A 15,128-nucleotide genomic window follows, 5' to 3' on the forward strand; every position below is an offset into this window, starting at 1 on the left:
TTCTATATCCATTTTTTCCTTTCCTTGCATCTCTTCTCCTACATAAACCATAGGACTTGAGAACTACACTTTTTCTTTAGTTTGTGATATTGTTGTATTTGTTTGAGTACTTCAAGAATTGAATTCATCTGTTCATTTCTTTCCAAATCATTGCAGGATGCTAATATTGAGGATATTCCAACTATGTGTACTGAATATCTTCATTCAAACAAGTACCATTCAACAAAAAGTCTTAAAACATCATATGATAGTAGACATGGTGATACATGTCTTCTATTTTCTAACCAAGAAGCAAATCAGGAGAATCAAGAAAGTATATGACAAGATGATTTTTGGGGAGTGGAAACATGATAGGATTTAATATGATAGGTTATAAAGGGTAGTAGGTGTGCAGGAGAGAGAAAACAGTTGAAGAATTAATTGTTCAGTTTAAGAATTAATTGTTGTTGGGTAGTTAGAAGTGAGTTGTCTTTATAAGAAGGCAAGGGGGGTCTGGTAGAGGGGACAGTTTTTGATATCAATTGTATAGACAGGAACCTTGATCCTGTGGAGGGGGATTATGCTCCCAGTTACTGGTTGTACATGACATTGGTTGATGTGAATACATATTTTCATTCTTTTCTTACCATTTGGGTGCTATTGTGTGAGTGTGTGCTGTGAGACAGTTAGGTTTCATACCCAGAAACCTAACAATTTGTTCTGACCTGCCGGATCAAAGTGGGGGTGAAGGATCAAGAAGCTGCTCCGCTTAGGAGGGGACTGTCGGATCAAGAAGGGATCAAGAAGTGATCAAGAAAGGGTGGAAGCATGGAAGGAAGAGACAATACCTTGGAGAGAAGGGTCAGTGAACAGAAAATAGGGATGGCAGAATGGAGGAGAGATATCCAAGAAATAAAAGAAATGTTGCAGGAAATCAAGATTCACATAATGGGCTCAGAAAGAAGTGAGAAAGCTATCATGAGAGGAAAGAAAGATGGTTCAGAGGAAGAGCTGGAGGAAGACAGGGGCAAAGGGCAGCAGAATTGGAGGCAGCGGGTAGAATTGGCCAGGTTTGAGGGGTTGGACCCGTTGGGATGGATCTCTCAAGTTGAGAAGTTTTTTGACACCCAAAATATCACAGAGAAGGAGAGGCTCAGGTTGGCTTACAGCTGCATGGAGGGAGGCACAATTTATTGGTTCAGGGCCTGGAAAAATAAAACCAAGAACCTTTCTTGGAAATGGTTGAAAGAGGCATTGATAATGGGGTTCGGAGAAAGAGATAGAGGTTTTGTTTTTGAAAAGTTAGGCCAAACTGCAAAAATCATAGAAGCTGCTGATGAGAAAGTTGTTGGTGTTGCTACCCAAGGAGTGGCAAAAGCTGCTCTTTCTGGGAAGGAAAGAGAAAGAGATATCAGTGCAGAAGACAAAAACTGTGATGGAGGCATTGTTTGTGTTGCTGCCCAGGAAGTGGCAGAAGCTGCCGTTTCTAGGAGAGATAGTGGGGTAGGTTGTGATGTGTATGATAAAATAGTGAAGAAGGGTGAAGACAGAGGGAAGAAAGCAAAATCTGGTGGGAACAGGGTGACTATGATGGCTGGAAATAAAGTAGAAGATGCAGTTGTCTTGAGTGGGGAAAAAATATGGTTGTCACAAACATATAAAACACTAGAAGACCAATGACAGAGATATTTCTTTACAGGGCTACAATTTAACATTTAGAGGAAACAGTTAGCTCAACATGATGATGATGAAGGAATTGGATGGTCAGATCAACAAGTTCTTTCCTTTTTAGCTTCTAGGATGAACAAATTTGGGCAAGGAGAGGGCTTCGCCAGTACTGCTGCTATAAAAATACAAAAAGGGTTTTGGGGGTGGAAGAAGAGAAAAGAATTCTTGATCATTCATTAGAAAAGAGTTAAAATCCAGGCCCATGTAAGTGGTCACCAGGTCAGAAGGCAATATAGAAGAATCATAGGGTCCATGGGAATTCTGGCAAAAAAGCAACTCTTAAAGGAGTCAACAATTCTTTCATATAGACCACCACCCAAGCCTCGAGACCTGAATTGGAGGCAGCAGCCAGTGGGTTCCCTTCCTATGATGCAAATGAGCCATGGGAACAAGCATTACTGTACCAACCTTGAGGACAAGGTTGTTTTGCAGCAGGGTGTAATGATAGGATTTAATATGATAGGTTATAATGGGTAATAGGTGTGCAGTGTCAGAAGCGGCTGTAGCGGAATGGTTAGCGTGGAATAACAAACCAAGAGGGTTTTTAATACTAACTTGTGCCTTTAAATTTCTACTCAAATAAACTTACTTGGCAATTAATAAAGACAAATAAAGCAAGAGTAAGGTTGAGAGAAATTTGCACAGATGATTTTATCCTGGTTCGGATCTTACCAATCCTACGTCTAGTCGTTTATCTCAAACAAGATAAACCTTTTCACTAACACAAAACAATTACAAATTACACTCACAAAGAAACAATTTGTAAGAGTTTAGAAAACACCTCTCTTGATACCACAAGAGATGAAACTACACCTCCTTTGAGTCTTCACAAAGGATGAACACCTCCTCCGAATACTTCACGAACGATGAACACCTCCTCCGAATACTTCACGAAGGATTATTCTCTTCTGAACACCTCCTTAGACACACCAAGGATGAACCAGCTATTTCCTCTGTCATCGTAGCAGCACTTCACCAGCTCCACAGACAAGAGTTTCACAAGCCGAACAAGAACACACAAGTCTCAAGAATTTCTGAGTATTTTGAGCACAAGGGAAGAGTTTCTATGTCTCTGGTTATTCTTCTTGAGAGGAAATGAGAGTCTATTTATAGACTCATCCAAAGGCTCTTCCATTTTTCGTTTTCAGCCTTTCTCACTGTGTTAATCGATTATCTTAAGTTGCTAATCGATTAGTCACTAAAAGACAAAACAACAGATAGTCCAACGGCTCAAAAACGGCTAGTTTTTCAAACGGACACTTTGCTAATCGATTAACAGTCCATGCTAATCGATTAGTGTTAATCGATTAACAGCCCTTGTTAATCGATTAGCATGCAGTGCTGAGCTTTTCCATTGCTCTCTGGAATAATCGATTACTGACCCCTGTTAATCGATTAGCACTGCACAGTTTTTGCTTCTTGGTACATTTTTACATCACTTTTCAATGCATACATAAAACCACTAATAATCTAAGTCCTAGACACTAAACTACAATTATTACAAAAGCTTTCCATAGCAATACAAGTCTTCATAACATCTTGAATCTTGATTTATTCTTGACTTGATTTGGACATCATCAAAACTTCATCTTCATCATTTTGCTAACAATCTCCCCCTTTTTGATTATGATCAAAAACTCCTTTGATTTAAAGCTTTTGGTAATAATGTGTATTTAAAACACAACTTAAGGAAGAAAAGGTTAGTGAATAAGCACAAATAGCACAAATAGGCAAATAAGCTTTAAACATTTTCCCCCCTTTTTGATCATAATTAAAAAGTTGTGTTTGATGTTCTCCCCCTAAGATAATACTCCCCCTTAATAAAAGCATGTATGCATATGAGCTAAAAATATTTTCAAATTTAAAGATTCATTCAAACATGCACAATAGGATATTTAAAGCAAATATTTTTAGGAGAAAGAGCTTATAAAACATTGTTTAGATCTTCATCTTGAGGATTGTCATCATTCTTCGCTTCATTTGTTGTCTTCTACAAATCTTCATCATAGCCTGCATGTAATTCAACTGACTCAAGAGGTTTTGCCTCAAGGTCTACAATTTCATCAAAGACAACATGCACACATTCTTCTATTTCAAATGTTTTAAAGCAAAAACATTTTTTAAAAAAAATATTCTTAAATATGAAACATTTGGTACCCAACTATTTTGTATGGGTCCTTTGGGTTAGATTTAGAAAAAAGAAATCATTTTATAACCCAAACATATCTACCACTTGGAACACCATAATGCTTAATTTTACATTTATTTGAAGTATGACCCTTTTTCATACAATAAAAGCATGATACAAAGTTTGTGTTCCTATAAGTTGTTCCTTTTTCTACCCATGTTCTACGGGTTCTATGATTATGTTTATTTTTAATTCTAGGAACATACTTATTTTTAACAACCTTATTTTCATTATTTTTACTACATTCTCCTGAGGTTGTTTGTTCTAGTAGTTTCTTAAAATTTTGACAAGAAGCACATTCATCACTACTAGTATATTTACCTTTTTCATAAAATAAAATTTTATTTTCTTCAAAAATATTTTTAAAATTTGATTTTAATTCTTTATTTTCATCTGCTATTGATTTTTCAATGTTATCAACTTTCAATTTATGTTTATCACAAAATTTACACTCAGCAGATATATTTGTATCATTTTCTACATTTGAAATTTTACTATTTAATGTTTGTATTTCTTCTAAGGATTTTTCCTATTTCTTTTGTAATTCTTTAAAATCCTTTTTCAATTTCTTATGAGCAAGATCTAGTTTTTCTGATTCTATGAATAATTCTCTATAAATTTCATGTAATTCATCTTCATCAATATGATCAGAATCATCAGAATCGCTAGAGGTACTTACTTGGCTTCCAGCGTCATCGTTCACTACTAAACAGATATATGCTTGCTCATCAGAATCACCCATACTTGATGTTGTGCTTGATGAAGAGCTTGAATTATTCTCTTCCATGATCAAAGTATTCGTTTTAGCACACCCAATTTCATCTCCGCCTTCATGAGTTACTCTTAAAGTTTCCCACATTTCTTTAGCGCTTTTGCAGACAGAGACCCTGTAGAACTCATCAACAGTCAACGCTGATGCAATGATATTCCGGGCTTTTACATCATTCTGAGATCTTCTCTTTTCTTCAATGGTCCATTGATCACGGGGCTTTGGTTCCTGCATATTGTTAGTTGGAATAAAAGGACCAAATGCAACAGCATCCCAAATATCTATATCAATAGATTCCATAAAAATTTGCATTCTGACCTTCCAAAATGCGTAATTTTCACCTGTGAATAGTGGTGGTCTATTGATTGATGCACCCTCTGCAAAGGTTTGATGTGATCCTGCCATTTGAATGACTATCAAAGCAAGCTCTGATACCAATTGTCAGAAGCGGCTGCAGCGGAATGGTTAGCGTGGAATAACAAACCAAGAGGGTTTTTAATACTAACTTGTGCCTTTTAATTTCTACTCAAATAAACTTACTTAGCAATTAATAAAGACAAATAAAGCAAGAGTAAGGTTGAGAGAAATTTGCACAGATGATTTTATCCTGGTTTGGATCTTACCAATCCTACGTCCAGTCGTTTATCTCAAACAAGATAAACCTTTTCACTAACACAAAACAATTACAAATTACACTCACAAAGAAACAATTTGTAAGAGTTTAGAAAACACCTCTCTTGATACCACAAGAGATGAAACTACACCTCCTTTGAGTCTTCACAAAGGATGAACACCTCCTCCGAATACTTCACGAAAGATAATTCTCTTCCGAACACCTCCTTAGACACACCAAGGATGAATCGGTTATTTCCTCTATCACCGTAGCAGCACTTCACCAGCTCCACAGACAAGAGTTTCACAAGCCGAACAAGAACACACAAGTCTCAAGAATTTCTGAGTATTTTGAGCACAAGGGAAGAGTTTCTGTGTCTCTGGCTATTCTTCTTGAGAGGAAATGAGAGTCTATTTATAGACTCATCCAAAGGCTCTTCCATTTTTCGTTTTCAGCCTTTCTCACTGTGTTAATCGATTATCTTAAGTTGCTAATCGATTAGTCACTAAAAGACAAAACAACGGATAGTCCAACGGCTCAAAAACGACTAGTTTTTCAAACGGACACTTTGCTAATCGATTAACAGCCCATGCTAATCGATTAGCGCTAATCGATTAACAGCCCTTGTTAATCGATTAGCATGCAATGCTGAGATTTTCCATTGCTCTCTGGAATAATCGATTACTGACCCCTTTTAATCGATTAGCACTGCACAGTTTTTACTTCTTGGTACATTTTTACATCACTTTTCAATGCATACATAAAACCACTAATAATCTAAGTCCTAGACACTAAACTATAATTATTACAAAAGCTTTCCATAGCAATACAAGTCTTCATAACATCTTGAATCTTGATTTCTTCTTGACTTGATTTGGACATCAACAAAACTTCATCTTCATCATTTTGCTAACATGCAGGAGAGAGAAAACAATTGAACAATTAATTGTTCAATTTAGGAATTAATTGTTGTTGGGTAGTTAGAAGTGGGTTGCCTTTATAAGAACGCAAGGGGAGTTTGGTAGAGGGGACAACTTTTTATATCAATTGTATAGACAGGAACCTTGATCCTGTGGAGGGGGATTATGCTCCCAGTTACTGGTTGTACATGACATTGGTTGATGTGAATACATATTTTCATTCTTTTCTTACCATTTGGGTGCTATTGTGTGAGTGTGTGCTATGAGACAGTTAGGTTTCATACCCAGAAACCTAACAAGACATCATGTTATGACTCTACAACAAATAAACTTTTTGGAGATCAATAGTACTAAAGTATCTAGTTTTCCTTGCCCTTGAAAGGTCATGGGAAGATCAAAATCACACAAGATCAAACAACTTCATATGATAGTGGACATGGTGACACATGTCTTCTATTTTCTAACCAAGAAGCAAATCAAGAGAATCAAGAAAGTATATGTCAAGATGATTTCTAGGGAGTGGAGACATCATGCTATGACTCTACAACAAATAAACCCTTTGGAGATCAATAATATTGAAATATCTAATTTTCGTTGCCCATAAAAGGTCGTGGAAAGATTAAAATAAGACAAGATCAAACAACTTCATATGATATTGGACATGGCTGACACATGTCTTCAATTTTCTAACAAGAAGCAAATCAAGAGGATCAAGAAAGTATATGTCAAGATGATATATGGGGAATGGAGACATCATGTTATGACTCTACAACAAATAAACCTTTGGGAGATCAATAGTATTGAAATATCTAATTTTCCTTGCCCTTAAAGGTCATGGGAAGATCAAAATCAGACAAGACCAAACAACTTCATATGATGAGAACTAAGAACATAGTTCCATTAATGGATTAGTGGTACTTAATTGTAGGAGTATATGTTATTAAAGGTAACTTGCTCTGTAATAGCCACTTTATTACAAATTGTAAAATGACAATAATGCAATAAAATTTAGAAGAATATATAATAGCAAATCTATTAGAAAGTATAAGAAACTGCATGATGGAGTCGTGTATATTTAAGATAGCAGATTGTGTAACTAGGAAGTGTGTGGTTATTTGTAGTTTGTGGACAGTTTACATTTTGTAGTGAACTTTTGTCTCTAGGATACCAAGTGTGTTGTTCAATCAATATATTATCTGTGATTTTAGCGTTTAATAATATATTTTATTAATTTTTGGAATACATGAACAATGCATATATCTTTCGATATCAGTTGAACGGAGGATTGGCTAGACAACTACTTCATTTTTATATTGCTCACTTGATCTTTGTTTTTTGAAGCAAGGATGGTTTATTTTGGATCATAAAATGGTAACTAGGTGCCTGATTTTGCTCCACAGAAATATTCAAATTCAGCATGCAGATATCCATAAAAGATTCCCTTTCTTAAGGACCCCATTTTTGTATCTGGAATCTTAAGTTTGAGCATATTGACTATGACCAATATCAATGAGCCCTGGTTGTTTAAAAAGGCCAAGCCCCGCGAGTCGGCCTGTCAATCAGACTAAGAGTGTTACTCCCTCCACCACCACACATTGCTCCCTACACCTCCTCATTCCTCTTTTGCCCTTGTAAAATATTTAATTCGTGGTGGTTAAAATGTATTTACTTTCATCAACATCCACCCACTGTATCAATGCACCCCCACACCCAAGCATACCCACAGAAATCAGATTTCGCTTGCTTCTTCTCCCTTCTAACTGTGCTATTGTGGTGGTTGAAGTGGTCCAATGATGGTGTCAAATAGCAGGTTCTCAGGTGTGAATACAGATTCACCCTTAAACGGATATGGGATATCGTAGAACACTTAAACAGATCTCAAAATTCGTCGACGGATATCGACATCCGTTGAAGGGTAAACGAATGTCAATATCTGTGAACGGATTTCGAGATCCCTTTAAGTGTTTTACGGATACCCCATATTCGTTGTCGCCTTTCGTGTTTATCTTCTTGTTCATTTAAGACATAACAGAGGCATATAGCAGCACCTAGCACATGCACAACATCCAACCCACAGAAAACACATGGTTATAGAGAACCTTGACGAAAATGGGAAATTGGGGAAAGAGGAAGATGAGAAATTGGGGAAAGAGGAAGAGGAGAATAAGAGAGAAAGAGAGAAAGTAAGAGTGTGGGGGTGGTGTGCGGTTGAGTGAATAAAAAAGTAAAAAATTAGGGTTTTAAGAAAAAGTTAAAAAAGGTAAAGGGTGTGGTGGAGAGAGTAACTCTCCCAGACTAAAAGATGCATGTCAGCCCACCAACCCGACCAAAACAGCTAGGTAAGAACAACATTTTCAATTCAAAACCCGAACTAATCCGGTCCATCAAACTGGACAGCCTGACAAGCCAACTCATAAGTCAAATGAGGTCAGTCCGACAATCCAATAGTTCAATTTTATTAAAAAAATTTGGAACCTGAATCACACTACTTCATATTAACATAGTCTGAATATATTATCGTAGTCTGACATTTCGAAAACCCTGTAACTCAACAATCCTTTTCAATCCGTTTTAACTCATTTTTATGTAAATTTCCATGTATATTACATCAGAAAAAGAAAATCAAAATTGGCATAATAGCCCAATAGTTCGGTGGACCGGATTGTAAATTTTAACTCATTTTTAATTCAAAGATTAGTTAAGCTCGGTCCATTCTTTTGGTCGGATTGGTGGATCGAGCTTAAATAGACTAGGTTATCATGTTTTTGTGATCCCTAACAATAACCATATGCTCATAAAACTAGTTATCCTTTGACGGAATGAGTTACCAATTTTTAAGGGGACAAAAACTAGTGGGGAGCATAAGAAACTAACACTATACAAACACCTTAAGGACATGGTGGGGGCAGCAAGGAGAATTGATTAAAAAGATTCGATGAAATGGTAAACTTGGGAAGCAAGTCTCACAGTTTCATAAATTCATATTACCACTTTCAGCAATGCTAACTGTTACCAATTTCTTTCTAGAACCTTCATAGAAAAGTTCATTTCCATCAAATCTCACCTTACATTGAAAACATAATTTAATCAATAGTTAATTTTAAAGAGTGTAAACCTTATAAAATTGAGATTATTTAAAATATAAATACATGTAAAAGCAGTTATTGTTATAATCTAAATCAAAAGTAATAATAATAAATTTTGCGTAGTAAAATGCATAAAAAAGTAATAACTTGCTGGGGGAAAAGCTGAATATGAAAAGGTATTTACGCATATATACTGAAAAAACGTGGAAGGGAAAACAATAATTGAGGTGATAACATGGATAGTTAGAGTTCACTAGCTGTTAGCACATGCATGACTCTTCTAATAACAAACCTCCAAAATAAAAAGAAAAAGATGCATAGAAATTCACTACCAATAGTCTTGAAAGAACATTGAAATGGTGGGACATGGGAGAAACTTGGGGACCAAGGTTTAAAGCCATTGATCCTTCTGATAGAGACTCATAACAGATTATATCCCTAACCAATGATAAAATATGTTAAATTTCATTTTGTCCATTTCGTAGAAAGTGCCGTGGGTTGTGAGAGAAAAGATTCTCATTCTTACGCGGTTTTAGTGCAATACAAGTCACTGAATTTCTTATTGTATCTGTTACTTCACACATTGAGAAACAAAAATTTCAAATATTTATGTATTTGGATTTAAAATCACGATAACATTTCAAATATTTGTTGAATTTTCTTATAAAATAACCTACGAATAAGATCACTTAGATGCATTATTAGAGCTATTCAGTAATAGTTAACATAAATGCGTGATCTAACTTAAATTATATGTTAATTAATTTTATAGAGTTATATTATGAACTTTTTATAAAGTTTGAAAGTATGCCTCAAACACGAATATTGAAATATTATTTTCCAACAACAACTTCTTAACGAAGGAGTTAAGTCAGTGAATGTGGCATTTTAAATTCAGTTTCATAAGACAACACAAACACAGTGAAGTGAAGTGTTGACAAAAACCAATGGAGATTGTAGGAATGGGTTTTCGTCCCACAGATGAAGAACTTGTCGACTTTTACCTCAAACACAAGTTGCTCGATGATCATCCCCTTGTCCATGTCTTGACTGACATAGATCTTTCCGATGTGGATCCTAGGGAAATACCAGGTAATAATCGAAAGCCAAACTCTCCATGCTTCTTCATGAAATCAAAACTGTCCTTTTTCTTGCTCTGATCTTTGCTTCAACTTTTATTGTTTTAAATAGAGATGTTAGCAAAATCAGTAATACCATTCAAAGACTCAAAATGGTTTTTCTTCAGTCCTGTTAATTTGAAGTACTCAAATAGTAAAAGGTTTAAAAGGACAACGAAGAGTGGGTTCTGGAAACCAACGGGAAAACCCCGTGATGTTAGAACAGGGGACACCAACACTGTCATTGGGACCAAGAAGACTCTTGTTTTCCAGAGTGGTCATGTTTCCAAAGGTGTCACTGTCAATTCCAAATGGGTTATTCACGAATATCAGGCTCTTAACTTTCTCCAGAACCAGGTATGTATTTCATTTTTTAAAAAACTTGTAACTCTGCTCGGAAATAATCTCTGTCCTAAACTACAGTGTGTAGGAGTGTAAACTAGTCGAACCCAGATGAGTATTTGAAGCCTGGCTTTGACTAGTAAAACAGTTTGTAAATTTTAAAATATCTCATGTGACTTATGTGCTTTAATCTTGACTGTTGGTAATAATTAGTTTCTCGACAAAGCTTACGGAGTGACTTGCTGGATTTTTTAATTGAGTCTTTCTATCTAAGAACACTCAAAATTCGTCACTAATTTTCATCATACGTTTGCCTGATTTGTCTTGGCCTTTTACTATTGTGAATTGTGGCAAGTGAATGCTTACTATACTCCAATTTTTTCAGGATGCTTTTGTGCTATGCTGCTTGATAAAGAAACATGGGAAAACGACCGAAGAAGGAACTGCTGCACTGATCTGTGATGAAGAGGAATCCAGTAGCAGCGTGGTTTCTGACTATGAAAATCAGGCAATAGCAGAAGGAGTTCCATCTGTAAGCTGAAGGATCTTTCATGAACATATATATACACTGTGACATGCGAACATGCCGAGAATTGATACTTCTTCTTCTAATTATATATATATATATATATATATATATATATATATATATATATATATATATATATATATGACTTTTTCTTTTCCAGGGAGGTACTTTTACCGGAATGGAAACAATCTGTCAGGCAACACATCAAACGGAAAAACGCATCTCCCCAATCGAACAGTTACTAATTGAATTTGAGAAGGATGACGATGCCTATTTTAGAAATGAAAAAAACATTAGTCAGATTCTTTCTGAAACTATGAAGCTTCTTTCTGAAACTATGCAGATCCCTTGTGAAACTATGCAGATCCCTTGTGAAACTGGACAGATCCCTTGTGAAACTCGACAGATCCCTTGTGAAACTGGGCAGATCCCTTGTGAAACTCGACAGATTCCTTGTGAAACTAGACAGAGCCCTTGTGAAACTAGGCAGATCCCTTGTGAAACTATGCAGACTCATGGTGAAACTTTGCAGACTCCTTGTGAAACTACACAAAACTCTTTTGAAATTATGCAGACTCCTCTTGAAACTATGCAGACCCCATTAGATCCTAAGCAAATTCCTTTTGAAACTACACAAATTCTACTTGAATCCTGGAATTCATTATTAGCTGATGAAAATTTAGTCACTCAATCAAAGTCATTGAAAAGAGCATATTGCGAAAGCTCTTATATAGATGCAGAAATCGTCCCTAAACTGGTAAATATTTATTCTGCAAAGTCCAAATAACATTGATGAGTGTATCTTCTTTCGTTTCTGAACTTTCACGCTGATTTAGTAAGTTAAAAGTTGTAGTGTGCTTTATGGTGATTTGAATTTTGTCATTTTTCAAAATGTAGAAGGATTTTCTTGTTTAGATTCTTGAAAGATACTAAAAAAAATGTCTGGTTTGAGTTGGCTTTGATCTTTTGTTCTGATTCATGATCGATTGATGGGTTATTATTGAGACTTGAGATAAGTCAATCTATTTCTATACCCGTTTTTGCCTTTCCTGAATCTCTTCCCCTACATAGACCATAGGACTTGAGAACTGTACTCTTTCTTGAGTTTGTGATATTGTTATATTCTTTTGAGCACTTTTAGCAATGTATTCATCTGTTTATTTTCTTTTGAAATCATTGCAGGACGATAGTATTGAAGATAGTTCAACTATGTGTACTGAATATCTTAATTCAGATGAATACCATTCATCAAAAAGGTTTAAAACATCATATGATGTTGTAGATGGTGACACACATCTTCTATTTTCCAACCAAGAAGCAAGTCAGAAACAAGAAAGTATATTTCAAGACGATTTTTGGGGAGTGGAGACATCCTCATGTGACTCTACAGTATATAATCCTGTTGAGAACAATTGGAATGAAATATCTAGTTTTCCTTGCACTTAAAGGTCATGGGAAGATGAGTATCATCTAAGACCGAACAACTTCATATGGTCCGAACTAAGAACTTCGTACCATTATTGGATTAGTGGATAAGAGTATATGCTATTAAAAATAACTTACTCTAAAATAGCCAATTTATTAGAAATTGCATAATGACAATTATGCATTATAATTCAAAAGTATGTATAATAGGAAATGTATTAGAAAGTATTATAAACGGCATGATGAAGTCGTGTGTATATTTAAGATAGATTGTGTACTAGGATGTTTGTATGGTTATTTGTAGTTTCTGGACAGAGTACTTTTTTGTAGTGAACTTGTGTCTCTAGGATACCAAGTGTATTGCTGAATCAGTTTATTTTCTTTGATTTTAGTATTTAATAATATATTTTATCAGCTTTTGGAATGCATGGACAATGCAGTTATCTTCCCATATCAGTTGAACAAAGGATTGGCTAGACAACCACTTCATTTTTATATTGCTCAGTTGATCTTTGTTTTCTGAAGCAAGGATGGTTTATTCTGGATCCTAAAATGGTAACTAGGTGCCTGATTTTGCTCCAGGGACTCTAGAGAAATATTCAAATTCAGCATGCAAAAATCCATAAAAGATTCCCTTTCTTAAGGACCTAATTTTTGTATATGGAATCAAGTTTGAGCATATTTACTATGACCAATATCGATGAGCCTGGCTGTTTTTCTTGGGGTGTAAGGGGAGAAAGTTTTGTAAAGATTTGAATTGAAAAAGAAATGGCCAATAAGAATACAGAAATCATTATTCATGTTAATCTTTCATTTAAACATCCAACTCTAACAAGGCATGCATACATACACACTTATTAATGACATGAATGAGAAGGGAAAGCGTTAGATTAGACTTGAAAACCAGCCTTGTGCATTTATACCAGCTAAAAAGGAAAAGAAAAAGAAAAATTAAGGTGTGAAGAAACATTTGAAACACATCTCTCATGCAATTATCTAGCACGCATTGATCTTACCACCAGCAGTCCAGTAATACCTTTAGTAGAAAAAGTTTATTGTTAACCATAAGTACAACAATTCGTTAAAACGAAAGATGGGGTGAGAGAGGCTCGAACTCTCGACCTCAGGATAACTCGATAAAGCTATGAGACCTACGCGCTAGCCAACTGCGCCACCACCCCTTGATATTTAATGTATTACTAAATATTTTAATAGACATCACTCATATGATTCAATTTTAGCTATAAAATATTGAGCCAGTTAAAATAAGTTGATTTGGTTGAAGTTTAGATTTAATAATCTCATTTATCATAATACAGATGTTTAAATAATGGTGGGTTAGTTTAAAATTAATATAAAAACCAAATCGGTACCAAGTTCATCAATCCCTACCTAGGGAATTTGGGTCGAGTGTTCTTGCCGAAGGGCATAGGTCTCTAAGGCCTTATACTAATTGTTCCAACAAATATAAGAATTGCTTTTTCCACCCATCTTTTATTTTTACACCTCCATGAGGGTGTTGGAAAAGCCTAATAGGTCCACACCTGATCTGAATTGTGAAATTTAAAAGCATATTTACAGTTGCACAATCTAAAATGCATTACTAAATTCATAATATGCTTTTCAAGTTTTCGAATTAATCCAGATATATATTTTGAAATGTAATATTTTTTTTACTATTAGTAAACGGTCATAATATAGTATAATATTTTTTTTTACTATTTAAGTAATGACTTTTTTTTTTATCATGTTTTATTTTATAGTGCTAAGTATCTATTTATTTTGTTAATAACTTGTTTTTAATAAGACATATAGTTGACTATTTTTAACAAGATTTTTTCTAGTAACATCTTTCCGTCTATAAAATTTAAATTTAAAGACTTTAAAGAATCCTCCTAATTTTACATAAATTATTGTTGATGTAAATAATTTTCTTTAAAATTACTTTAGTTCACTAACTACAAATAAAAACATAAATTTATAATCAAAATTTAAATAACTTTAAACTTTTTAACATTTTCCTACGATAACTTAACTATTAGTTTATTATAAAATTCATAATCAACCTTTATCAATCTTTTCAATATCCAAAATTTTTCTTCCATAAAGCTTTTCACGGATATAAAATAATCTTTTTCAAAAATTTCAATTTGTATTTATTATTCAGATTTGATTTATTTAAAATAATGAATGTTATAGATATAAATATACATATCTTTATATGTAGATATAACGATACTTACTTTTACAAGTATAATAATAGAAACATTTATATCACAATTAATCGATATGTTGCATGGATAATCATCGATACATAAAGTTAGTTTAACATATGTGAATTAAAAATTATTTTTATTTACTAGCCTATATATATATATATATATATATATATATATATATATATATATATATATATATATATATATATATA

The 15,128-nt window shown here is 34.4% G+C and overlaps 1 protein-coding gene and 1 non-coding gene across 2 annotated transcripts; one reads left to right on the forward strand and one right to left on the reverse strand.

The window, feature by feature from the left end:
• The first annotated feature begins 10,122 nt into the window (after nucleotides 1-10,122).
• LOC108346333 (NAC domain-containing protein 82) lies at nucleotides 10,123-13,125 on the forward strand. The gene is made up of 5 exons (XM_017585395.2): nucleotides 10,123-10,375; nucleotides 10,475-10,758; nucleotides 11,129-11,275; nucleotides 11,433-12,029; nucleotides 12,455-13,125. Exons 1-5 carry the CDS (start codon nucleotides 10,231-10,233, stop codon nucleotides 12,716-12,718), a joined length of 1,437 nt encoding a protein of 478 aa, XP_017440884.1. The 5' UTR covers nucleotides 10,123-10,230; the 3' UTR covers nucleotides 12,719-13,125.
• A 666-nt stretch (nucleotides 13,126-13,791) lies between these two features.
• TRNAM-CAU (transfer RNA methionine (anticodon CAU)) lies at nucleotides 13,792-13,878 on the reverse strand. The gene is given in 2 exon segments: nucleotides 13,792-13,827; nucleotides 13,841-13,878. It is a non-coding gene; the product is annotated as a tRNA-Met (tRNA).
• Nucleotides 13,879-15,128: the final 1,250 nt, after the last annotated feature.

Source organism: Vigna angularis, chromosome 9, assembly GCF_016808095.1.
Source record: "Vigna angularis cultivar LongXiaoDou No.4 chromosome 9, ASM1680809v1, whole genome shotgun sequence".
Classification (NCBI taxonomy): domain Eukaryota; kingdom Viridiplantae; phylum Streptophyta; class Magnoliopsida; order Fabales; family Fabaceae; genus Vigna; species Vigna angularis.